Source organism: Leucopleurus acutus, assembly GCF_964270905.1.
Source record: "Leucopleurus acutus genome assembly, chromosome: 1".
Classification (NCBI taxonomy): domain Eukaryota; kingdom Metazoa; phylum Chordata; class Mammalia; order Artiodactyla; family Delphinidae; genus Leucopleurus; species Leucopleurus acutus.
The window spans coordinates 37,084,030-37,110,381 of NC_139142.1; the positions used below are offsets into that span (position 1 = coordinate 37,084,030).

At 37.1% G+C, this 26,352-nt stretch overlaps 1 protein-coding gene across 7 annotated transcripts in view; it reads right to left on the reverse strand.

Annotated features, from left to right (window-relative positions):
- SYNE2 (spectrin repeat containing nuclear envelope protein 2) overlaps positions 1-26,352 on the reverse strand; it is a 332,365-nt gene that overhangs the window by 129,419 nt on the left and 176,594 nt on the right. For all 7 annotated transcript variants that reach the window (XM_082840730.1, XM_082840728.1, XM_082840729.1 and 4 more), the window contains exons 46-57: positions 25,302-25,457; positions 24,209-24,474; positions 20,888-22,988; positions 18,672-18,994; positions 16,589-16,733; positions 15,508-15,726; positions 10,344-10,609; positions 8,721-8,889; positions 5,904-6,059; positions 3,378-3,518; positions 1,140-1,322; positions 249-386 (exon numbers count right to left, since the gene is read on the reverse strand). In XM_082840730.1, the coding sequence (XP_082696856.1) occupies positions 249-386; positions 1,140-1,322; positions 3,378-3,518; positions 5,904-6,059; positions 8,721-8,889; positions 10,344-10,609; positions 15,508-15,726; positions 16,589-16,733; positions 18,672-18,994; positions 20,888-22,988; positions 24,209-24,474; positions 25,302-25,457 (4,263 nt within the window). The remainder of the gene's footprint in view (positions 1-248; positions 387-1,139; positions 1,323-3,377; positions 3,519-5,903; positions 6,060-8,720; positions 8,890-10,343; positions 10,610-15,507; positions 15,727-16,588; positions 16,734-18,671; positions 18,995-20,887; positions 22,989-24,208; positions 24,475-25,301; positions 25,458-26,352) is intronic.

Here is a 26,352-nt window from a genome sequence, read left to right on the forward strand (position 1 = left end):
GAGGACACAGTAAATTATCCTGAAAGTCAAGAATTAGTTATCAGGACAGAAAGAACTAGATCCTGGTCTCCAAAATCCCTATCTAGAGCCTGCCACTCTTCCAAGCTTCCTTCTGCCATTTGGCATGCTTGAAGATAAGGCTGTTTTTTCAGGAAAGAAGGGGGGAAAAAAGCATTGTGACAATCAGCTAAGCCACTAATCATTATGTAGATTCTATGACACCCAGGAAACACTGAAAGAACACTCACCTGAAGGGTGCTAGCGTGGTGACTCAGCGTCTTTGAAGAGTCATAGTCTGCAGGATCGGCCAGCAAACGACTGGTATTTTCTATCCAAGCCTCAGTACTCTTCAAAAGATCATGATACTCCTCCAGCTTAATTGTGGCCTGTGAAAGATAGGCAGTACCAAACTCAGTCTGATGGTTCCTCTTTCAGTGGAATGATTCTCAAGAACTGGTTGCTGTTAGTCAGTGGTGTCAGGCCTCACAGGGCTCCACACCCCACAGCTGGGCCACTTGCCCACCCCCTCCAGGTTTTGATCCTTCAACCTGTAAAACGAATCCTGACCACAGGTGGGAAGGATTTAAGGCGTTCTACCCCAACGCTATGGGCCTCAGCAAGGGTTCCAAGTTAGCTTTGCAACTCGTCTGGTTTCCGTTTTATGTTCCACTTTGAAAACTGGACTTACATTTGGTCCTCCTGTACCGGGCCTTGTCCTATATATACCAGTCCCTCTGAGAGTAGGTTCCTGCCTTGCTGCTGCTAGATCACATGCACAGCTCACCCACCGTGACCCCTCCTTGGAAGAGAGGGCAGGGGTGTTTTGTTCCCAAATGAGGTTCTTTCTCTGGCTCCCTCCTGGGACTCTTGAGGTTGCCTGCCTGAAATTCCCTTACCTGTTGAGAAGCCCAATTCTCACCCGGACTCCTACTGTGGTCTGACTTTGGGATTCTTGCTTCTGCCTGTGCCAGCAGTCCCCTCAATGCCCGCTCGAACCTATGGTGTAGCTCTAGCTTCAGGTCCTAAAACTGGCAATTCAAGGGAAACTGGCTGCCTCTGAATATGTATTTTTGTTTCGTTTTAAACCCATCTCACTACTACCACATGCTCCGTGTAGCTATCGCGTGTTACAGCCATACCTTGTTAAACTGTGAGGTTCTATATTCTGCCCTCTGTGATACTTGCTGATACTGCTGGAAAGGAATCATCAAGTTATCCATCCATTCTTGAGCTTGTCCTGGGTCCTGTTCAACAATGTCCTGAACTTCAGAATCCAGCTCATTTAGCTTGGAGTGCCAGAGATCTAGCTCATCCCACATTATCTGGGGAAGAAAAGGGTAAGTCCATTTGGATTGAAGATGTGTTGAGTTCTAAGTTTTCACACAGTATCTGTACTTGTAAATGCTACCAAAACAACATGACAGAGACAACATCCCAGGCAAAGTTTTTCAATTATGCCCAGAAACCACCTGAACTGAAAAACACTTTTTCTGAGGTCACTTAACTCTTACTGTATTCATTTCAGTACAAATTAGCTGTAAGGGGGCAGAAAGTCCTGGACACTTCCAGAGATGAATGACACCAAACAAGGTCAACGTAATCCTAATCTTTCAAGAGTGATGAGGTAACATTACATTTAAAAGGGCTTGGGTAAATACCTAACCTATTTAGACCAGTACATATATCTACTTAATCTAGAAGACAATTCTTATTAAATGCAAAAATAAAACTGATAAAAAGAAAATATCTGCTCTGACTCAGACTGACGCACTGGCAGAAAATTCTAGCCACATGTATCAGTAGCAACTGCTTTTAGTGCAAGAAACCAATAGGCTGGATTCAAACCTGCACTTGTCTGGGCAGAGGAAATCTCAAAGGCAACATTCAATTATTACTTAATATCTGTGTAAGAACATAATTTCTAGAAATGGGAAAATCTGACTAGTTAGAGTGCTTATTGAGAGCCCAAGATTTTGTCCAATGAGGAGCCATAGTCTGACCTATTTTTATTTTTCAATTTAATTTAATCTTTTTAATCCTTTGACATCACATTTGTTTGGTTTAGAGGGGGCTGCAAAGTCAAAGGCAGGTATGATTGTTTGTGAGCAAATCTTGTTCACCTTATTTTAAGAGAGTATACAGTCTAATGTCTTCTCAATGAAAGAAGGACATATACAATAGGTACAATTATTTCTTTTAATATTTAGAATTATTTGTTTATTTTTACCAAAAGAAACACAGTCAAGTTAAATTAGAAACCAAAGGAGAGACTTAACTGCAGGGAGGAAGGGAACAGAGGGAAAGGGGGTGATAAGTGAGACTTCTCTGAGGATAACTTCTTTAAAAATTGCAGTATAACTGACATATAACGTTTTTAGTTTCAGGTGTACAACACAATTGTTCTTTTTTTTAAAAATAAATTTATTTATTTATTTTTGGCTGTGTTGGGTCTTCGTTGCTGCGCACAGGCTCTCTCTAGTTGCAGTGAGTGGGGGCCACTATTCCTTGCGGTGCGTGGGCTTCTCATTGCGGTGGCTTCCCCTGTTGTGGAGCATGGGCTCCAGGCACGCGGGCTTCAGTAGTTGTGGCGTGTGTGCTCAGTAGTTGTGGCTCGCAGGCTCTAGAGCGCAAGCTCAGTAGTTGTGGCTCATGGGTTTAGTTGCTCCGCGGCATGTGGGATCTTTCCAGACCAGGGCTCGAACCCATGGCCCCTGCATTGGCAGGCGGATTCTTAGCCACTGCACCACCAGGGAAGTCCCACAATTGTTCAATATTTGTTTCTACCATAAAGTGATCACCACAATAAGTCTAGTTAAAAATCCTTCACCATACATAGTTACAAATTATTTTTTCCCTGTGATGAGAACTTTTAAGATCTATTCTCTTAGCCCTATTTTTAAAAGTCTCCATTCATATTAGAATATTTCCTTAAAATATAAAGTAGAATGTTTTCTACATGCAGGAGTTTACTTGGAAGTTAAGAGGTAGAATATTATGTTTATGTACAGTTCTACCTAAGACATTTTACAAGTGAAATAAATTTGGAATTTCTACTTTCCTCTGTTTCCCCCTGGCAGTCTAAAGAAAAGCTGTTAATACCATTTATATCTTACTGAAATGTTTTTATATATCTGTCTTCCCAAGACAAGATCCTTCCCTAGTGAAAAGGCTGGTTCCCAATCATAGGCTCTCAGGAGTTTGGGCATATTCCCACCATGGGAAAACTGAGAACAATTCTTAAATGCAACCTTCTCCACCAAGCCTCTGCAGGTGACGCGCTCAGTGAGGAGGGCCCCGTAAATCAGGGTTAGGATCCCTGTGATGACTGATGACAGGGAACATACCAAATGCTGAAGGAAGTTAAGGGAGGATGTTACCTTTTGAATTTCTTGAGCTTTCTCAATATTTTTGCTCTTCTGCTGCAACATCTTTTCGACATTCCGAAGCCCGTTGTTAATTTCGTCTATTTTTCTACTCATTGAATATGATGGTGAGCTTTTCAAGACTTCATTGCTGATCTGTTTCAAAGGAAGAATGACACAATGGAGATGTTTTCCGCACTCTATTCAGAGGTTCAAATGATAAAAGGGGTAGTCACAGTGTTTCGAGATTTTACTCCTACAAATCTTTTAAGGGCTAGGGGGGAAATTCCAAACCATACTGACTAATGCGTTAATGAGAGGGTAGATTAGTAGACTAGGAAAAGGCAGCTCTGCTGAGCTGACCATTCAAATCCAACCGGAAAACAAAAAAAGAAAAGAAAACTGACCAACAGAAATCTGTTCAATGTAATCCACAGTATGTACTACAGATATGTGCTGTGTTGGGCAAAACTACTGAGGGGACTGTCTGAAACATACCCCAAGGGAGCAAATGATATTAAAAAATTCCTGAGAGAAAAATTATTTATTATACAGTTTCTATGTTTTATGAGAGAATCCTCTGCACAGATACGTTTTCAATAAAAACAAACATTCTCAATTTGACGTAAAAGATGTAATTCCCATCTTAATATTCATTTGGGTGAAATAACCTTCTAAAACTGGCTATTTCTTGCGGCAGAAAATCTTAGTTTTTCTCTGTGTGAATGTTTCTAGTGTATGTTTTCCCAGCAATTAGAAATCTAGCTGCTGAACAGTGTAATTTTTTTATCAGAACGATTTTCCGAAGAAATTAACTTGTACTAGGAAAGATAATAAATGAATGTTGAATGTATCATTTTTCAAATGCCTGATTAGTTCATGTTCTTATTTTTTTAAGCTATGTTGATAAGGTTTTCTCCAAACAGCCACTGAATAACCAAAAAATACTTAATGCTTTTGTATTCTCCTTTTAATTCACCTTTTTAAAACCACTATATCTGTACAACCATTGAGACTAAACCTTCCAATGCAGATACTTTACAGATACAGAAATTGAAACACAGGCTAAAGTCATCATGTATGACTTGCTTAAAGTCATACATCAAGGTAGTGGGTGAATTCACCCCAAGAAGCCCAAGCCACCAGACGCCAAGGCCCCCAGGCTCTTTTCACAGCATCAGGCTGTTGATACTTTTATATAATGTTTTTATTCCACAGACCATACCACAGTCAAGATTTTTTAGAAAAAAAACTAATCCTGTATTATTATTATTATTATTTTTAATCACTGTATTAGCTTTTTATTGCTACATAACAAATTACCACAAAATGAAGCTTTCTGATATTTTGGGCAGTTACTCTTCTGGCAGAAATGCCTATCATTTTTGTATATTAGGAGAGATCATGATTTAGGTAAAGTATGCAGCCAACTGAACTGCACAGAATGGTATTGTGTCTGCTGCCTGGATCCTACAGTCACATCACGCAATAAAAGTAAGTTTTTATTGGTTACAAATATACACAGATATCAAAGTTACTGTTGAAATTTTCAACCCTAAATTTAAAAGGTAGATTTTGATTATTAACTCACTTTGTTAGGGATTTTCACATGAAGTAGTCAGGAGAACCAATTGAGTTTCTCTCAAAACATTTAGTATTCTCTTAAAATAAAATCAATAGTGCATGATTCTTGACGAAGTTCCTCATGATAGATTATCTTGTATGTCAAATCAACAAGATTTGTTATAATATATATTAGGAGTTTACATGTTTTTTACATGGGTTAGATTTTCCAAAGAAATTTGTCGCAAGTTTGAACCTGATTTTTTGTGTGCAATTAATATGTTTCATTTACTAAATTATAGGTATTTTAGGCTTCAAAAAGCAATACAAAAATCCTTCTGTATTCTTCTGGACCAAACAGAATTTTGTTCTGTTGGATCTGGGAGGCCTTTAAATAACGCAATAAAATTGTCTTGCTAAACTCCTATGTCTCCAAGTACTATGAACCATTTCCCATTCTTTCTTCCAACCTGGACTTTCAGGTATAAAGATTTGCCTGGGTATGCTTTGTGAGAATTATGTTACCATCATTATTAGAAAGACACCGTGTGTTAAGTGCTACTCCTAGTAAGTTATGAAACGTGTGTTCTTATTGTTCTTGGTTGCAATTTCAAAGTGTTAAAAGCAAAGTATTATTCATGACCAAAATTTTAAAGTGATTTTCCGGAGGAAAAAAAAGTCAAGTAAAAGCCAATATATAACTCTATTTTTAAATGCAAGAGAAGAAAAACTAAGCATCTTCACAACTAAAAATTAACAGACTAATTCTGTTACCTGTGTCACTTACTTAGAGCAACTCCGTCTCAGTATCAATACACAAAATTATCACTCAACTAAACTCTATAAAAACAGACATTAAAAAAAAAAACAGACATAGCTGAAATCAGGGCAAATGAAAATGTGATCTTAAATGATATGTTGTTCTTTATATTCATTCACCTCCATAAATAATAATACGAATACAAACATTATTATTACCTTCTCATCTACGTCTTCTAAAGCTTTTCTGCATTCTTCCACCTGGGATTCAATCTCTGCAGGGACTATGGTGTACATTTCAGAATACTTGATTCGCAGTTTTTCCATAATATTCTCAAAAGTTAGCTTCCCTTTCTTAAGAATGCTTTGAAGCTCCTAAAAAATCAAGAGAGTTTCAAATGCTCACAGGACAGAGAAAAAGTTTAACTCTAAAAATGCAAGCAGCTTTCCAGCACATCTTTATGATTTAAATGAGCAAGCTTTGCATGACAAAACCTCACTATTGATACAAGCTGATTAAGCATGAGAGATACTCAGTTTGGTCAGATGATGCTTTCTAATTTGTGAGAATTAAACTTGATATCTCTCCATAGTGTCAAACCATTGTCCTGAAAAGACATTACAACATCTCCTGCTTCTAAAGTACCTCTTGGATTTAGTTATATCTCAGTAGCAGTCTCCATCTAAAAAGCTGCAAGCAGCAAAAAGTTTCAAAGAAGTTTTATTTTATTATTAACTTGTTGCCATTTCTGCTTCTTCCTACATTATCATCACAATGATTCAAGGCCACTAAAAGCCCTGTGCTTGAAGCAGAAGTGTCTGCTTTCATGTAATTAGACAGCCCAGCACAGCTCAACTTCTTTCAAAAGGGAGGGTTCCAGTTCCTTGCAAAGAATGTGGGGTTTTAGGAGATAAAAGAAACCTGAACAAATAGTCTATTGGTCGTGGCCTAGAAACAGAATCTGATCTACGTACTCCTGCACTAATTATAAAGGAGAAACTCATTTGTTTGGGAAAGTTTCCCAAAGATCAAGTGGAAAAATACTTCTTGACTTTACTGTGGCTTTTTGGGTTTTCTTTTGTTTTTACAGTAGCTGTTGAGTAGCATTATCTGTGTTAATGGATTGAGTCACCACACTGAAGAATGATTACAATTTTGAATGACTCCCCGATGTGTCACTGCTTTCCTTTTCTTAGCCCTCAGCAGAGAACAAGTCTAGAGGAAAAGTTAAAGAATAGTGCCATTCAGAGAAAGGTAGGGTTTGAGGTACAGAGTGCTCCTCGTTTATCTAGACTTAGACCTGAGTACAGGTCTTCATTCAGAGCTACACTTAGATGGCTTCCCCATGAAGACTGCCTCTGTGAGGGAGAGTAAGTTTCCTTTTGCAACATTGATACCAAAAGCTCTGGTGAATAACAGCATGCAACTTTTGGACAAACTGCCAAACGTCAGTTTTACCTGTTACCACCTAGTGGAATGAGAAGAGATTGTTCGGAAAATGACCCCTAGCCTATGCACAGATAGTGTGATATAATAAATACATTTAGCCTTCATCCCGGTTCCCCGCACAGCTTCTAAAACCCTTGGAATTTCCTGCATAGGGGTGAAAGGAGTGTCTTTTGTTATTTATAACAAGTCTTTTCCAACCATACCTGAGTTTATGGTAATGAGAAGATTCTTGGTGGTGGGGCTGGGGGGTGACAGCTTCAGGATGGGGCTGGTGCCAGAGGAACCAACTGTGTGATTAGAGGGCTAGAACTTTCAACCGCACTTCCAGACCTCCAGAGGGGAGAAGGGCTGGAGGCTGAGTTAATCACCAACTGTCAATGACTCAATCAATCACGCCTATTAATGGAACCTCCATAAAAACCCTTCAACAAGGTTTGGAGAGCTCTGGATTGATGGACACATCAAGGTCCATCAAGGGAGAGTGGCGTACCCAGAGAGAGCATGGAAGCTCCACATCCTTCCCCCATACATGTCTTCCACTTGGCTGTTTCTGAGTTGTATCCTTTATAATAAACCAGTAATAGTCAGTAAAGTGCCTTCCTAGTTTTCTAAGCCATCCTAGCAAATTTATAAACCTGAGGATGGGGTCGTGGGAACTGCTGCTTTATAGCCTGTCGGTCAGAAGTATGGGTGGTGTTTCTATTTAAAGAGAAAAAAGTGAAGCTCTTTACTTGGAATCCAAATACTTAAAAAACTAGATTTCATGTCTTAAGGAAAGTATGATGGAAAAGCAATTTGACTATTTTTAACCAAAGAATTTTCTTCTATGGAGGCATATGATTTTGTCTCTCTGTAATCAAGATTATTCTAGTTTATATTTACATATCAAAGTAAAATCTGTTATTTGTATTGTTTCATTTTCTATGCAATAGCTTTTTAAAGTTAACTCTTTTCTGTTTGAACATCTTTTTAAAGTTATGAAGGACAACATTTACATGAGTTTTTTGAATAAAGCATTTCTCAAAATGTTAAAAAAAAAAAAAAAAAAGAAGCACGGGTGGCATCTGAAGCGGGGGCAGACTTGTGGGACTGAGCCCTTAACCTGGGAGTCGATACTAACTCTTTATAGTTAGTGTCAAAATTGAACTCGTGTCCCAGTTGGTGTCTGGAGAGTTGGGGAATAGGTTGGTGTGGGGAAAAAAAGCTTCACACATTTGGTGGCAAGTGCTGTGAGTAAAAACACTTCTATCCCTCTCAGAGACTAGATATTCTATCCTATAAAGTGAGCAGTCCTACATACTACTCACGAGTGGTCTGAGACCCCTGTACACCAAACACACTTGAAATGTGGTTGGAAAAGGGCTGCTGGCCTACCTCCTGACCTAGTCCCAACTCTGCTCTCTGTACTCCAGCCATATTGATCTCCTGTGGCTCTGCCCACACCATGCCACAGGGCCTTTGCCCACATTTTCTTCTTCTTCTAGATTCCCTCTACACTAGCCACAGGGTTACCTCTGCTCCAAGAACTTTGGACTCAAGATTTCAGATCTGTATCGGCCACATTCACTAGTTCATTCCTCACTTACCTCAAGCTGTTCTGCCTTTTCTGGGTGGTCTTGTAATTCCATATTTTGGAAAAAGGCTGTAGTCTGCTGAAATGAATTCTTCAAAGTAATTATTTCTTTTGTAAAGGCATGTCTTTCTTGGATTTCATTCTGTATCAATTCCTTATTTTTTTGAGCCTTCTGGAAAAGCCTAAAATATAGCATCAGAATAAAATTGTTCCTCTATCCTGCTTTTCTGTGTAATAGTTTTATTTCAACAATTAATATAATGTCTGCATAGCTCACAAAAGGTTTTTTTCCTGAGAGAAAAGTACCAGTTTTCAATGGTTTATATACTATATATACAAACATACATCAAATTCTATCACTCCATCAAAAAAGGGGGGATATATGTATACGTATAACTGATTCACTTTGCTGTACAGCAGAAACTAACACAACATTGTAAAGCAACTATACCCCAATAAAAATTAATTTAAAAAAAGAGGAAAAAAAATCTCTAAAACTTTCATCCCAAAATATCTTCTTTTCACACTTTACATTCCAATTGCCATATTTTTTTCCTTGTAATCCTTGAGTTCAATTAAACGTGACTCAGAGGTGTGAATGAAGTCACGCATGGGCCCTTGGAGTCACAGATGATGGAATTAGCCTTTCTATCCAAGCTGATCCCATTTACTGTGGAAGCAGCCATCATATTATTGGAGGAGTTTAAGTAGGGAAAATCTTTCCTGACAGCTATCTGGTAAGTATTTCTAGCTATAAAGATATTAATGATATATCCTTTGACCTGATGATCATACTTCTTGGCATCTTTCTCAATGAAGTAATCACAGATGCACAAAGAGATTCTAGCGTAAGAATATTCATTACAGTGTTTTTATAAAAGTAAAATAAATTACATATAATTTAAAGGTTCTATATTAGGGACTTGGTTAAATACATTATAGCATATCCACATGGTGGATATTTTAAAGAACATTTAATAGCATAGGAAAATAAATATAATATGCTTATAAATGGTTCAGCAGAATATAAAACAGTATAGTACTATGATCACAATGTTTTTAAAAGTACAGCCAGAGTAAGAAAGATGAGTGATTGGTAGTGATTGTTGATGAGTGGTAAAATTAAAGGTGGTTTTTATATTAATCTTTACAATTATCCACATTCTCTAAACTTCCTATAATGAACATGTATTACTAAGTTAGAAAAACAGCAAACATTTAAAAAAATTTGAAACACCAGGATGGAAAATGTGTGCTTGTTTTAATTATCGTTAATACTAATATTTTCCAAACTAGATAACTAATGAGAACCTACTGTATAGCACAGGGAACTCTACTTAATGCTCTGCGGTGACCTAAATGGGAAGGAAATCTAAAAAGAGAGGATATGTGTATAAGTAAAGTTGATTCACTTTGCTGTACAGTAGAAACTAACACAACACTGTAAAGCAACTATACTCCAATAAAAAAAATTAATTTCCATCATTTTTATACCTATCAGTGTTGCCGCAACTTGATTCTGTCATATCATTTGTCATTGTTCTATAATATTTTTATATTCTAGAAATCCAATATTTTCTCAATTTTTCCTGAGTTTGTCAAGCACATTTCCTTAATAGTTTTTCATAAATCTTACTTGTGGCATCGTTCTTGCATAGACATAATCTCTTGAGATGCAGAAACAGTTCCCATAGGTCTTAAGCCTTCAGGAGTGTTCTGGATATTTTTTATGCGCTGCAGAAGTAGGGCCAGTAACAGCTGCTGCCTCTCCACATTCTCTTCATATTGGCATAAACAATCCAGCAGGTCCGAGAATTCCTCTGTGGTGGCTGCCTCTTTTGTTTTGGAAATTTCAGGGAGTTCTTCTTGAAGATTATCTAAAATAATTGCTTCTCGTTCAATCTAATTCAATAAGCAAAAAAAAAAAAACAAAAAACAAAAAACAGGGAGCTAAAATAAGTAAAATATTCTCTTACCACTTCAGGACTCAGCAATCATAATTTTTACATACTGGCTCTTCAAAGGATTCCCAAAGCCACATCCCAGTTCAAGGTAATATTTGTCTTCCTACAGCTGGGAGTATTATCTCTCCACTATCCCAATCCCATAGTTCCCAGCTACTGATCATGTATATGTGTGATTAAAAAGAAGTATTGCTGGGCTTCCCGGGTGGCGCAGTGGTTGAGAGTCCGCCTGCCGATGCAGGGGACACGGGTTCGTGCCCCAGTCCGGGAAGATCCCACATGCCGCGGAACAGCTAGGCCCGTGAGCCATGGCCGCTGAGCCTGCATGTCCGGAGTCTGTGCTCCGCAACAGGAGAGGTCACAGCAGTGAGAGGCCCACATACCGCAAAAAAAAAAAAAAAAAAAAAAAAAAAAAGTATTGCTGTTATGAGCTGAAGGAAATGCTACTGAATATTTTCATAATTTCTTTCTCCTTCCAATTTCAGTTGCTTTATTAAAGCAATTATTTCTCCTGACTGAGATACCCATAAGTTAGTTAGAATGAGCTCCACCAAACTGCATCCATGAAGTAGAAGAGGTTGGGCATTTTTTCTGCAGGTCTCTTTTCTTTCACATCCAATGCTCAAAAAAGTAAGCCCTCAATACCCTGTCACTCACTTACACCAATGGGAAAGCAGCCCAAATTACTGGACTGCTCATGTCTTTCTCAACCACAGCTAAATGCAGAACTCAGAAATACATAACCTATCAATAATAAATAAAATATCTAGAAAGTGGAGTTCTACTGGCCCTGAAACTCAGAACCAAAGACAGAAAATCAGATCCCTCTCATTCCCTCTTCAAATCCTCTGGCGCTCTCCTCAGCAGCACTGTACATTTACCACATTCTGTCCCAGCATTGCCAACATTCCTGCTCTACGTTCAGACAGAGTCAGCCATCCTGCAATCTTGACATTACTGAATATCACAGAGGTCAACTACATTTATGATATCATGCTAACCGAAATGATAAATGAGGACCTGGATGCCCAGTAAGACATGCCAGGGAGTGAGATATAAAGCCTATGAGAATTCAGGAACCCCAGCATCAATTAAGCTCCCAGGGGGGCCAGTAGTCTGGGGCATGCCAGGGGACTTCTATAAGGTAAAGATCAAGTTGTTCAGTCTTGCACCTCTGTTGCCAAGAAAGAGGTGCGGCACTGGATGGGCCTTCTGGGATTTTGGCAGCCGTGTACGCTACACTGGTGACTATTGCTCAGATCCATTCATCAGAACGCCGCCAGTGCTGAGGAGGCAGCGCTGCAGGACCAGGCTATGGCATAAGCTGCCCTGTCACTTGGGCCATAGGTTGCAGCTGGGTCCCCAATCACTAGAATCCATGGGTACATGTGTACCCAATCTACGTGTGTAGATTGGCCCCTCTCCAAGAGACCCAGTTATGGAATTTGTGCTTTCCATCCCCTCAAACCTAAATTCAGTTGAACTGAAGTCCTAGTTCTCAAGCAGGCAGCTACACTTCCACCAGGGAATGGGATACAGGTTCTACTGGGTCATTTTGCAGTCCCCTCACTCCCCCACCAAAGAACCAGCATGCAAAGAAAGGAGTTGCTATGTTGACAGAGGTAACTGTCCACCTAGGGTTTCCAATATACACTGGGGTTGAAAGAACTACGTCCGTAATCCAGGACTTAATGGAGCATCTCTTGGTGCTTCCACGGCCAGCGATAACCATAAATGGGCAACTGCAGCAACCAGGATCCAATAAGAGTAAAGTGACTGAAGGCTCTAACCTTTCCTGTGTCAGTTCTCCTATCTCCCATTCCTGTTCCCTTGGATCACTTTCCAAAATAAACCACCTGCTTACAAGCCCCTGTCTCAGGTTCTGCTCTCTGCTGTAAAGCTGTTAAGTCATTAGGAGGAGAACACAAGGGGGAAGAATAATTTTTTTTAGGACAATAATTTTATCCAAAAGCCAGGCAATTCTTCAAATTGTGAATGGATAAACTAACTGCTGTGCGTGAGTCTGACAGACTATTACTCAGGAATAAAAAGAAATGAACTATTGATACAAGCAGCAGCATGAATGACTCTCACATGCATTATGCTTAGCGAAAAAAGGCCAAACTCAAAAGGCCACAAACTATCCGAGTCTGTTTATACGACATTCTGAAGATGGCAAAACAGATTAATAATTGCCACAGGCTGGAGGTAATGGAAGGGGCTGACTACAAAGGGGCATATGGAACTTTCTTGGGTGGTGGAAATGTTCTAAGTCTTGATTTCATTGGTGGTCATGTGACTGTATGCACTTGTCAAAACGCAGCAAACTTTATACCAAAAAGAATGATGGCAGCCCCCAAATAAGTAAATAGTTGCCACAAAGATTATGCATTCACTCTTCAGACCCTGGATGATTTTCCTTGGACAGGTTATAAAACTTTTAGCTTCACAGTCAGTTATAAAGTTGAGTCTAGAAAGGGAGAAGGAGCCACAGTTGTTCCAAGAGTAAACACAGAGACGGAAACAGAAAAACCTGTAAGCAGCCAAAGTAGAAACTAAAACAGGAAAGACTTCTGGATCTTGGGTACAAGGGGAAGAAGACAGCCTTACCCCTCCCATACCTTTGAAGACATGCATTTATTCTAGCACATTGTGATCAGTGAAGCATAAAATGATGATCCTGAATAACCAGAAATGAATAATTAAATCAAGCAGATTCTGCTTAAGAGGGAGGTCAGATTTTAGGGGGAAAAAAACAGTAAATCAAAATTTAAATTAATTTTTGAATTTGTAAATTTAAATAAGCATTTAAGTTTTCAAAAATCTACTTACACAAAACTTTCTTCATAAAGATACTGGATTGTTGTATCAGTATAGACGTTTTTAAAAACAGAAATTCATTTTGTCACATGTAAAATCGCCAACCATGCCAACAGAATCTTGCATGTACAGGTATTTAGATGATATAATTTTTATTGAATGGATAAAAGCTGTTTTAAAATCTTACATCAATTTGGCATGCGTAAAAATCATTTAAGTTGACAGTTTAGTGGTTAAAAACAGAGTGTACATTTGAATCTTCTATCACTTATGAAGTTGAGCAAGTTAATCTCACTGTGTCTCATTTTCTTCATCCAAAAAATGAGAATGATAATCTCATCCTCATAGGATTCTTGCGAGGATAAATGTAAACACATGTAAAGTGCTTAGAACTATGCCTGACACGTGGCTCAATTAAGTGCCCATTAAGTGTTAGCAGTTGTTGTTATTATTGTTATTACGTGAGAACATATTTTGTTGGTGTTATTCTTTGAAAAACGCATTTTGTTAGCAGATATTGTCAAATGCTTGAATGGATAACTACAAAAATAACTACTATTAAATAACTACTAAAATATGATTGCCAGTGGGTAGAGGGCAAGAGAAAGATAATGTAATAAAATAAAAGGAACAATAATCTTAGGATTAGCCTAAACCTGGATGTGAATAAGAGCTGTCCCTCAACAAATACTAAGTGCCCACTAAGTGCAAAGCCCTGTTCAGCTTCTAAAGCTACAGTGTGAGCAAAATAGATGTGGCCCCAGCCCATAGCCCCAGTTTAATCACTAGCTTGGAGGCTTGTACCAACTTAAATCTCTCAGTGCCTCAGCTTCTTCGTTTAGAAAATGGTGATAATAGGTAACTCTTGAGGGCCATGCCAAGATTCAGCAGCATCATGCGTGAACTGCCTTCTTCTTTTTTTTTTTGGCCGCGCCTCACGGCTTAGTTCCCTGACCAGGGATGGAACCCGTGCCCCCTGCAGTGGGAGTGTGAAGTCTTAACCACTGGACCACCAGGGAATTCCCTGAACTGCCTTCTTAGCACAGCACACAGGAACACACTGCACAGAAGGACCTCAGTAAACCGTGCCATTGTGGATGGGAAAGAGCTGGAGGCTAGCGGCCCTGCTAAAAGGACAATTTACAAAGTTCCTTGGAGTTTTAACATTCAAGAGACTATTTACTAACCAAACCCCAACAGCACCATCAAAATGATATTCATTTTCAAGAATAACAAGTTTTAAGCAGGAAAATATGATAGTGCTAAACGTTTAAATCCTAAGGCAATGTGACCTGCTGCTAATCTAGTATTGATTATATTTGTCTTAAGTAAATTCAGCAGAAATTTTAACAGGAATAAGAGAGAAGGGTTTTCATTTAATGTTCTGATTTGTACCTCATTTATACCTGGTCCTTTGGAAAGATTGAAGAATACCCTAAGATATTTTTATGCTATTTTAAATTTTCTTTCTAAATGTATGGGATGCCTAAGGCCTCAACCATGGTTAAATTAACATCTGTGATCGATATTTATTATGGAGGTTTTCTTTGAGACAGTCTTCAGAAAGAACATCATACACATTTTTAGGTCATACTTATTAACAATAGTAGTTAATTTCCACAGTTAACCACTGTAATTAATTGATTATTATGAATATTACCTTATTCTAACCTCTAGTGTGATGGAGAGACATTTTTAAGAGGGCTTAGCTTATCTGCACGATAAAGATTTTAAAGCTCATATAAGCAAGTAGCCACTTATTTCTAAGAATTATTTGACACCAAAAAAATGCCACTGTCATGAAAGAATTTGAGTCATTCTTGAATAATTCCTTGGAGATTATTTTGCTAGGACCTGACCTCTATAAACATTTACATGTTCCATGCACGTGATGTAAACAAATGGTGCAGGTTGAGGACTTGTTTTATATTTTTTAAAAAATGAAAATAATAAAACAATTTAAATGACATGTGTTAGTAAACTGTACGGTTTGACTGTTGCAAATGAAACACTTACTTCTTCATGGATAAATTTCCACTCCTGCTTCAGTTCTTCACACCACAACTCCCATTCTTTAACAGCTTCCATCAAACTCAGCCATCTCTCCCATAGAGCAGATGTGCTTCTGAGTAAACAGAGGCTGTCACTATCTGTGCACATGGGTCTCAAGTGTCTGAGGACCTGTCGTACTTTCATGAGCTCTTCTTTGGCTGACGTAAGATTTGACACCAAGGTCTTAAGAAAGAAAAGAAAAGGAATAGGAGGGATAGAAGTTTTCTGAATTCAGAACTATCCTGAAACTTATAAACTATTTTAATCTTGAACAATTAATGTTTTAAAATCATCCATGAGTATTACATCATCCATTTTTTAGTCCTTTTGGAAGTCAATTTGAGACAGATGAGAAGCATCTATGTATTATTATATTGCACATGAATTTGGAACTATGGGGACAAATAATGACCTATCAACCAATTTTTCTAAGTAAAAATGTGTTTTCCAAGGTAAATATCCTAGAAGTTCATTTTCTTATTTTAATGTAAGTCTCGTATTTTACTAGATAGCTAATTTGTACAATGCTTACTGTAATCAACCACATACACATTATTTATATTTTTTGGTTTTGTGTTTGTTTTGTGGTAGATGATAAGCACAGATGATTTAGAATGTCCTCATCCAAATGCTAATAACATAATACCATACACTGTGACAGATGAATATATGCAAAAACTAAAATTGCTCAGTAATAGAGTATAAGAAGTAACCAGAATTTAGCATTTCTGAAAGTTACATTAAATGCTCTGTCATTGATCCAGCGATGTCCAACAAAACAACATGCAAGGTAACGCTTTAGAAAGAATGATTAATAAGGACAGGAACTACTGGGGAGAAGACTGTCCTGTGAACCCAAATGATTAAATTTCTCAGAACCAATGCCTCATCTTCCCCATGGCTTTTGGTTTAGGAATTTTGTTGAGTGTACAACTCAGGATGAAGATTTCTGTGGGTCATAACAGAGCCACATCCCGTGATGCCTCCACCTGCTTTCTGCCAATTTTTTGTACATAGTCTTACTGAGATTTGCAAGTTCTATTACCTTGCTCTGTTCCAAGCGCTCTAAAGCTTCTTTGTATGACATTGGCAGTGGGGACATGGACTGCCCAAGAACTGTCTCCATCTGGCTGAGGTCAGTGCAAATTTTCTCTTTTATTTTTCTATAGCCTTTGTAATTTTCAAGACACCTAGTGAGACACAGTTAGGAAAAAAAAGTAATGTTAAATTTTATTTAGTACAATAAATTCTGAACTTCCCAGAATGCATTCTGAACACTTAGTAAAAAACAGAATGTAATTCTCTTTTTGCTACTCAGTGTATTTCAACAAATATTTATTGACTACCTCCTCCTCAAAGGACCTGCATGAGACTTTTAATGCAAACTTTAACAGGCAGATAAGACTGTTTCTAAAACACCTAAACTGGAAAACTGCATTCTTGAGCACTGCTAATAAGGTGTAAATTGGTACAATTCTTGTAGAAAACCACTTAGTCTTAAGAATGCTCATATCTTTTGATCCAACTTCTGCAATTAATCTTAAGGAATCAATCCTAACGTAAGAAATTTATCCTATACCTTATAAAACCTTTTACACAGTAAAATCTTTTTACTTATTAGACTGTTAATTAAAATGGCAAAAATCAGAACACACTCTATGCCAACAAAAGATATGGTTAAGTAAGTTACAACAATCCGTTTTATAAAATATTATATAATAATTACAATTGCTTTTATATGAAGTTTTGTTACAATAAGGAAGAGTTCATTTTATAAAGTAAAGTAAAAGCAGCCTATTTTTATATAGTACAATGTTGTGCTACATTAAAAAAAACACTATGAATAAAATTATGTATACAAAATAGATACAACCTAAATCCCCCACTGAAAACAATAAAAAATTAGGTATCAAAGATATATTTTTAAAAATTCTTAAAACACAATAATAAACTGGCAAAGAATTAAGGAATATTCAGAGGCCCAAACTATGTAAAAGTGGAAATACAGAAAAATAAGCTAAGCTCCAAGGTCAGTTTTTCACTTTGAGGACATTTGTCAAGTTTCAGTTTTGTTGACCTTCACCTGGAATGCTGCGGACAGAGGATAAAGCCCGGAGCACACCCAGGATGGATGTTTATTAGGACATCCCCTCTGTAAAGATAATTTGTAACACATATAACACAAAGACCAGCCTCCAAAATGTAGAATAAATCCCTACAGATCAGTAAGAAAAAGCTAGACAACCCAATAAAAATTGTCTTGAACAGGCATTTTTCAGAAGATGAAAGATGAAGAAGTATTCACAAAAGAGGCTCAAATTCATTACCAGTAATAAAGATGCAAATTAAAACCACAATGAAGTATCACTTAACCATCAGACTGGCAAAAATTAAATCTCACAACATTAAGTGTTGGTGAGGATATGGGACAACTGGAACATTAATATGTTGCTGGTTTGAGTAGAAATGGGTAAACTCATTTGGAATTAAAAATTTAAGATGTGCATACCTTTTGACCCAGCAATCACAGTCCTAGTTATACACCCAGAGGAAGCTCTCGCATTTGCAAATGTTCCTAGAAGCACTGTTTGTGAATGCAAAAACTAGAAACAACCCAAATGTGTACCAACAGCTGGGTGAGTGAATATTTTACTACAGACAAAAACATGAATAAACTTCAGGATCATAATGGTAAGTTTGAAAAAATGAAGTCACAGAAGAATACATATACATGAAAACAGGACACAAACATGTAGTAAAAATATTTTTAAAAGCAAGGGCATGGTAAATAAAAAACAGGATAATGGTTACTTCTGAGAGGAGAAGGAAGAAGTACCCAAGAGGATTCAAAAATCATGATGTTTATCTTTGAACCTTTGGGTACAAAGGTGTTTGTTTTATCATCATTCTTTATACCATACTCAGACTTCTATAAACATTCTGTTTTAAGTACTCAATATTAATTAAGAAAAAATGAAATAAATGCAATAGAATATTTGCCATGGTTTTCCTTAGTGATTTTTTCTTACTTTTCCATATTTTCCAAATTATTTCTAATGTGTACATGTTAATTATAAACAAATCTATATTTTGTTCTTAAAGCATTACCTTTAGCAAGAAGTACCTACCTTTCTACTTCAGCTTCCTTTACTTTGGCTGCCTCCCTCATGGCTGAGCTCTTAGAAACTAATTCCTGTAAAGTACACTCAAGTTGTCGTTGAGCTTCTGGGCTGCATATAGTCGCCAAATTCTCGGTGAGGTCCTGGATGTCTGCTATTGTGGACTTCAGTTCCTCTTGTTTGCGGCGAGGCATCTCTATTGATTCTTCTGGATTATCAAGGTCTACTCTATGGGATGCAATGATGGCTTCAAGGGCAGTGATGATCCCCATGGCCCTGGCGACTGCTTCATTATAGCGTGCCATATTTCCATAAGCATCATTCAAGACATTCTGGTGAATGGAAGATTAAATGCCGTGATGAAAACTGTCAAACTTTTGTCATTCTTGAATTTTTGTGATACATTCATAATATGTCTCTGTGTCATAAAGAAGGAGCATCTCACACTTATAGTTTAATAATATTACACTAATAGTTAAAAATGAATAAGTTTAAACTAAAAAAAAAAACAAACAAAAATGAATAAGTTTTTCTTTGCATAAAGAAAATGGTTTCCAGATTTGCTAAATCTAATCTAAATTTAAAGATACATCTCATGAATCATGTCTAATGATAGATGTTCCTGCTCTAGAACTCTTGTATTAGACTATGAATTATATAAAACAGTTGAATATATTTAATGTATATAACCTTAAGCAATATCTGTGGGGAAAAAAACTGAAAAGACCCACACACACACCAAACCTCTTGTATTTTTAAATTAATGGCCCTGCCACTAACTTTAGTTTTGAGCACATCACTTAATGTCTCCAGACCTCAAGTCTTCTCACTGAAATAACAAATAGTTGAAATGAATAACTTTAGAGGTCCCTTCCAGTCCAGCTCTAAATATATCACTTTGGGGATTTATGTACATTGTTTCTGGAAACTGTATTAAAATCAAGCAGAGAATTTGTTAAGTACCAATTTAAAGAATGTATTAGGGTTCATATGACTTTATATTTCTGTAGCATTTATACCTTAGCAAAATAGTTCAAATACATTATCTAACAACTTTTTGAATTAAAGAAGGGAGTCGGGCTTCCTTGTTGGCACAGTGGTTGAGAGTCCGCCTGCCGATGCAGGGAACACGGGTTCGTGCCCCAGTCCAGGAAGATGCCGCGGAGCGGCTGGGCCCGTGAGCCATGGCCGCTGAGCCTGCGCGTCCGGAGCCTGTGCTCCGCAACGGGAGAGGCCACAACAGTGAGAGGCCCGCGTACCACAAAAAAGAAAAAAGGAAAAAAAAAAAAAAGAAGGGAGTTAACGTCCCCATTCTAGAAATTCAGTGTGACAACTCTGAAAACACAGTGAAGGGCATTATATTAAGAACAGTGTGTTTAGATGATGCCTAAGATATCTACCCTATTATTGCAAGAAAGGAGGGAGTTTGTTGTCGTCGCTCTGCAACAGAGATCAGCAAACTTTTCCTGTAAAGGGTCAGACCGAATATTTTAGGTTTTGCAGGCCATACGGACTGTCACAACTACTCAGCCCTGCTGTTGTAGCAGGAAAGCAGCCATACACAAGCCAGTAAGGAATGGGCATAGCTGTGCTCCAATATAACTTTATTTACAAAATCAGGTGCCTGGGCATATTCGGCCCATGGGCCTTAATTTGATGACCCCTGCCCTAAAATCACACAGATCTCAACATGAATCCTGGTTCTGTTACTATTTCAAGACCTTGAGAAAACTGTTGATGTTTCTGAACTTCAATTTCCTTATTTTAAAACGGGGCTAGTAATAGCACCCATTTCACAGAGTTGCTAGGAGGATTCAAGATAAAGTGTTCAGCACAGTTCCCAGACACTGTAAATTCTAAATAAACGTGGAGTTATTATCTTGTGTTCTTTATACCATATTTCTTCCACTACTCTCTATTATTTCTGAAAAGCAAACAAACAAAAATCACAAACTTTTTGGTTCTGAGCTCAACAGAAGCTACGAGGGATATAGAAATAAAGGTGTCAAACTCAACTTTTTCCAAACTGTAAGGAACTGTATTTAGATACAGAATGAGCTGGGATTATAAACTGGACCTTTGAAGTTCTTTAAAATGGCTATTCTCCTGTGCAGAATATTTCTATAGAATGTGTAGCTTCTTGAGAAATGTGGATATTAACTAGAGTAAAACATAAAACCACGAAATTACAACAAATACATTAACGAACTAATTAAAAAACTTACTGTGCGCAAATCAATGCTTGCATTAAGCTGCATGTAAAGATCTTCAATGTCATGTAATTTTGTCTCCACATCACTAGCTTCAGAAGAGTTTTCTTCTCTTTGCTTCTCAAGAACAGTCACAGCTTTAATGCTATCCATTTCTGCCTGAACTTGTTCTTGAAACATTTCACAATTAACTTTTTCATTTTGAATATGTTCAATTTGCAAATTTATAAGTAAAGGCTGTTGTAACTGAGATTTTATCTGATTTAAAACATGTAAGGAATTTTCTAGTTTGTCCTGAAAATTCTTTTCATCCATTTCTTTCGGTTGGGATTCCAGGACTATATTTTGGAGAACCTTGTGTAACTTATCACTTTCTTCTGCATACAGCTTTATTTGTAGCATTTCTTTCTCTTTGAATGAGTCATCAAAGTCCTTATTTTCACTTAATTTCTTGATTATTTCATGATACAAGCACATGACTTTCCTGATTCTCTGATTCAAAATTTGAGCATTGAGCAGACTGCTTTCTGGTGGGGTGTCAGGCGTTGTTAGTAGTGCTTCAGTCCTTTTCTTAACTTGCAGATCCATAGCCCTCAATTTACCTAGTGATGCCTGATATTTGCCATATTCTGCCACAAATGTATCTAACTGCTTAATTTTTTCTTCAAGTTCCTTTTCTTTTTCAAGTATTTGGGTTTGTAATTGGTCAAGTTGGGACCAATCCCAATTTAGTCCTATACAGTCAAACACTTCTTTGAGTTTCAATACTTGTAGGATACTAGATCGAATACCAGTGATTTGGTCTTTAAGACGATACAACTCCTCTTTAACATCTGGATTTATTTCTGGATTTAGTAGCAGTTCATTGTGCTGTATATGGTCAACCTCCTTCTGAAGCACAGATGTTTTTTCATAAAATTCTCTATAAAAATTTATCTTGTGTTCTACTTCATTACATTTATTTTGAATGAATCTTTGTGTTCTGTTGGCTCTAGTCTTAAGATTTTTCAATTGATCATCTAGAAATAATCTTTCAAATACACTTAGATCTTTACAGATGTTTGTTTGTTCCTGAAGATGTGTTGCGATTACACTCTCAATTTCCTGCAATTCCTTCTGAGAAATGGTCAAAGTGACATACTGATGTTCTAGTTCAGCTTCTGTGGAGGTTGTTTGCATCTTGGGGATCATCAGTGTTTCATTTCCTTGAAGTGAAAGTTGAACCTTCCCTATTACCCCAACAAATTTGCTTCTTTCTTCCAAGTTAAATTCTAATTGCTGTGATCTTTGAGTTGATTTTAAAACTAGCATTTGGTATTGATTCTGTAAGTCCTGTAGGAGGTTATTTAAATCACTGCTCTCATATGCTGTAAGGTTAGGAATATTATCTTTGACCTCTTCAACCAATGACTCCACAACCTGCTGCTTATCTAGAATGCCATCGTGCACCACCTTGCATTTTCTGATCTGTGAAAGAATATTGTCTGGGAGAAGGGAAATGGTAGGGATGAGTTCACCTAACAGATTTTTGACCCATAAGATAGCCTCTTTCATCTTGTACCTGGTCTCACACTTCTTGATCTGATTTTCCACCTCTATGTTTAATGGTTCCAATGCTTCCAATTGCTTCTGCAAATTATTTATTGCGTCTTCTAAAACCTTCTTTTCTTTTTCTCCCCAAATCCTCTTCATCTGAAGTTCAGCTCGCCCTCTGAACACAGAAAATCTATGCTTGATAGTCTGGAGTTCAGTGGCCAAGGCAACCATGCTTTGATTCCCTTCCTCTTCTGGAGAGTCCAGCCTTAACTGCAGACACTGCTGCTGCTGCTGCTGCAGAGAAATTTCAAGGTCTTGGATCTTACTCATGAGAAACGTAAACTCATCATGTCCCACCACTTGCTGAGAATACTTCTTCTGGACCAGTCGTTCCATTTGCTCCCAACCACGTTCAAGTTGCTTCATCTGGCTTTCCAACAGCTTCTTATCCATGTCAGTCAGACAGTTTGATAAATTTTCCCATTCGATTTTCAACTTGCTTAAAGAATCTTTCTCTTTTTCTATTGATGCCAGTAATTTTTTAATTTTGTCCATATGGGTTGAACTGTCCAGTGGCCCCCTAGCAAAAGAAGAAAAATGGAGCTGATTAATATTTATTATACATCAACATGAGGTTAGCTGTCATTAAAAGAAATTAATTCTGCTTTGAATTCACAGAAGAGAAGATTAGGTTGTCTGTAAGAACACTCTGTCCTTAAAATAAAAATCAGAATCTTGTTTACTGTAGCTCTCAATTAATGTGTAACAGTGTAGAAACCTTGTCTATAAAATGAGTATCATAAAAATGCAGAAGCACAGGAAGGGAGTGAAAAGTGAAGGGAAGAATGTATGTAAAAGTACTCTGTCACCTGTAAAGTACTTGTACAAAGTTAGGCTAGGACTAAGCTAAATTACAACATCCAACCCCTTTGTTATCATCTTACCAACAATAATGATAAAGATATTGACTAAGAAGGTACAATCATCAGACTAATCTTTTAAATATAAAATTGTTTCCTCAAAGGATGTCACTGAAAGTGAACCCAATTTAGGCAAAAGTATAAAATAAAACTTTTTAATAATGAGAAAATGTTTACAAGTTATGACTGTATCTACAATCTTCAGCCATCATTTTCAAAGCCAAAAGGAGTACATACATGTAAAAAGAAACCATTACAATACATATATATTCCTTATGTTCCAAACTATTTAAACCAAGTATGTTAATATTAAACAATTGTATTGGGCTTCCCTGGTGGCGCAGTGGTTGAGAGTCCGCCTGCCGATGCAGGGGACACGGGTTCGTGCCCCGGTCCGGGAAGATCCCACATGCCGCGGAGCGGCTGCGCCTGTGAGGCATGGCTGCTGAGCCTGCACATCCGGAGCCTGTTGCTCCGCAGTGGGAGAGGCCACAACAGTGAGAGGCCCGCGTACCGCAAAAAAAAAAAAAAAATTGTACTGATAATGTGTCTGCCCCCCTCCCATAGTTTAGAATCATCTCTTGGCAAAAAAAATGCTAAATTCCATAGAACTTAAACTTATTTTGCAGATATTTATAGAGTGAGTTAATAGTTTAATAAATTAATTTGTAAAATTAATTGTAAAATTAATATGAATATTTTTTGCATGAAACCAACAGAATTTTCTTCAATGGTTTCCATATGAAATTAATTTCCACACTGTAGTATTAAAATCATAATATTCTTTAATAGTATAAACTCTTAACACCCTGGGCCTGTCCAAGGCAGTGGAGCCTATGGTTGAACACAAAGAATGCACATCCTAAATTCTTATACTTACACTTTTAGACTTTCCTTTTCTGTCAACAAGGCTTTCATCGAGGATTCAACTGCCACGAGGTGTTCCTGAAAATCTTTAAGGAGACAGTATTGGCTTTCTTTCTTTTTCTTCAAAGTAATAAGTGCCTGAAGCAGATTGTCCAAGTGCTGCACTGAATACCTTTCACTGTGGGGAAACAAGGCACTTGTTTCTGCTTTCTTCAGATATTCAATTTGTTCTAGTGGTTCAATGGCTGCTTTCTTTGCTTCCAACTGGGTACATAATTCCTAAAAACAAGTCAAGGAAATCAATAAATATACACTCACTCATTCACTCATTAATTAACTCATTTATTTTTTTCCCTTTGCTCTTTCCTTTCAGTAACACATTCTATCCCAAGAAGATGTTTTAAATATTTCATTTGCACACAAGAGAAACTAAGGTCCTGACATTTAAAAGATTTTTTTTTACTAGAGTCATGTTAAAATGTAGACTAACACTCACCATTGGTCTAATGTTTAGTAGCAAATTGGTCACCCTATTGTGTTAAAAGATTCTACAATGTCTAAAGAAGATTTATCTTTTTATTAGTTACATGCATCCCTTCTCTTCCCTGTTTGAGATACATGTTTACTGTTATGTAAACTTAGCTAAAATTGTAAGGGTCATTTTAAAAAACATGGTAATGTATTGGACTTTTAGATGCCTTTCCATAGCTATGAAAACACAGCTGTAAAAACAAAGAAGGAGTATCCCATAATGCTGATAATCAGAAAAAATAAAAGGAATTTGTCAGAATCAGAAAAATACAGAGGACTAAGAAAAGGAATGATGGCAAGTCAGAATCTCCAAATTTTCTTACTGAATAAGTAAGATTTTAGGAACTTTGTGAAAGAGAAGACTAATGTTCATTAAACTTTTACTCTTCTTAAATGGAAAGATTTATACAACTTACTGATTAGTACATAATTATATAGTTACCAAACTGATCACCAGGCAAAGGTTAAATAAGACTTTTCATTCTGTGGAAGCAATTTTTTGGTAATTAAAATATATTGTATTGTACTGGATAAATGATGCAATCACGTTGTCAGTATTTTTCTTGTTTCCATACCTCTATCTCTTTTAATTGTTCATTTCTCAACATAACATCTAATTCTAAAGGTTGATTTTGCAGCTCATTGACTTTCTGCTCATCTTCAGTAGTTTTCATGCTCTCTTGAACATCAAGAGAAAGTTGTTTTGACAAAACCATTTCCACAGCTGAATTCTGAAAACATAAAAAGATTAATTGCTGAATAGTCTACCTTTCAAATAAATAATTTTTTATTTTTCTTGATGAAATAATTCCAGTTTCTTCTATTTACTCAGATTAAAGACTTCTCACAAGTATATCTGGCCACTACCAAAGAGGATTTTTCCATGCAAAATTTAATGCTAATATTGGTATACCAAGAAAAATGAAACTTTTTTGGCAAGACAGTATAGGATCTGGCATTGCTCAGTTATATACTGAGGAATATCTACAGTCTTAAAGAAAGAAAACGGATATGGAAAAAGCAAAAGTTCCAAAGTTTATACTTAGTATTCACCATAATGCAGAGGGCTGGGCAAATGGTAGGCACTCAATGGTACCCACTGGTAGTTTAAAATAGTAAGTGGAGAGATGAAGGAAACACCAAAGTACCAAAATTTCATCATATTAAAAATGTTATGCCTAGGGACTTCCTGGCAGTGGTTAAGATTTTGCCTTCCAATGCAGGAGGTACGGGTTCGATCCCTGGTCGGGGAACTAAGATCCCACATGCCTCCCCAAAAAAACCAAAACATAAAAAAAAAAAAAAACAGAAGCAATATTGTAACAAATTCAATAAAGACTTAAAAAAAAAAAAACAGTCCACATCAAAAAAATCTTTACGAAAACAAAAAAAGGAATTTCCTTCTTAAAAAAAAAATGTTATGCCTTAAATTACGTAAAGGCAAGAATTCCAATTCTGGGTATGGCAGAACAGGTTATATGTGGGGTAATCTGATCTTTTCTGAAAGCTCTAAGAAATTGAGGTTCTCAATAGGATATATAGAGATGCCATTTCAACTCATTTATTCATTCTTTCAGCAAATATTTGTTGAGCACTTACATACAACAGGCACTTTATCAGTAATTT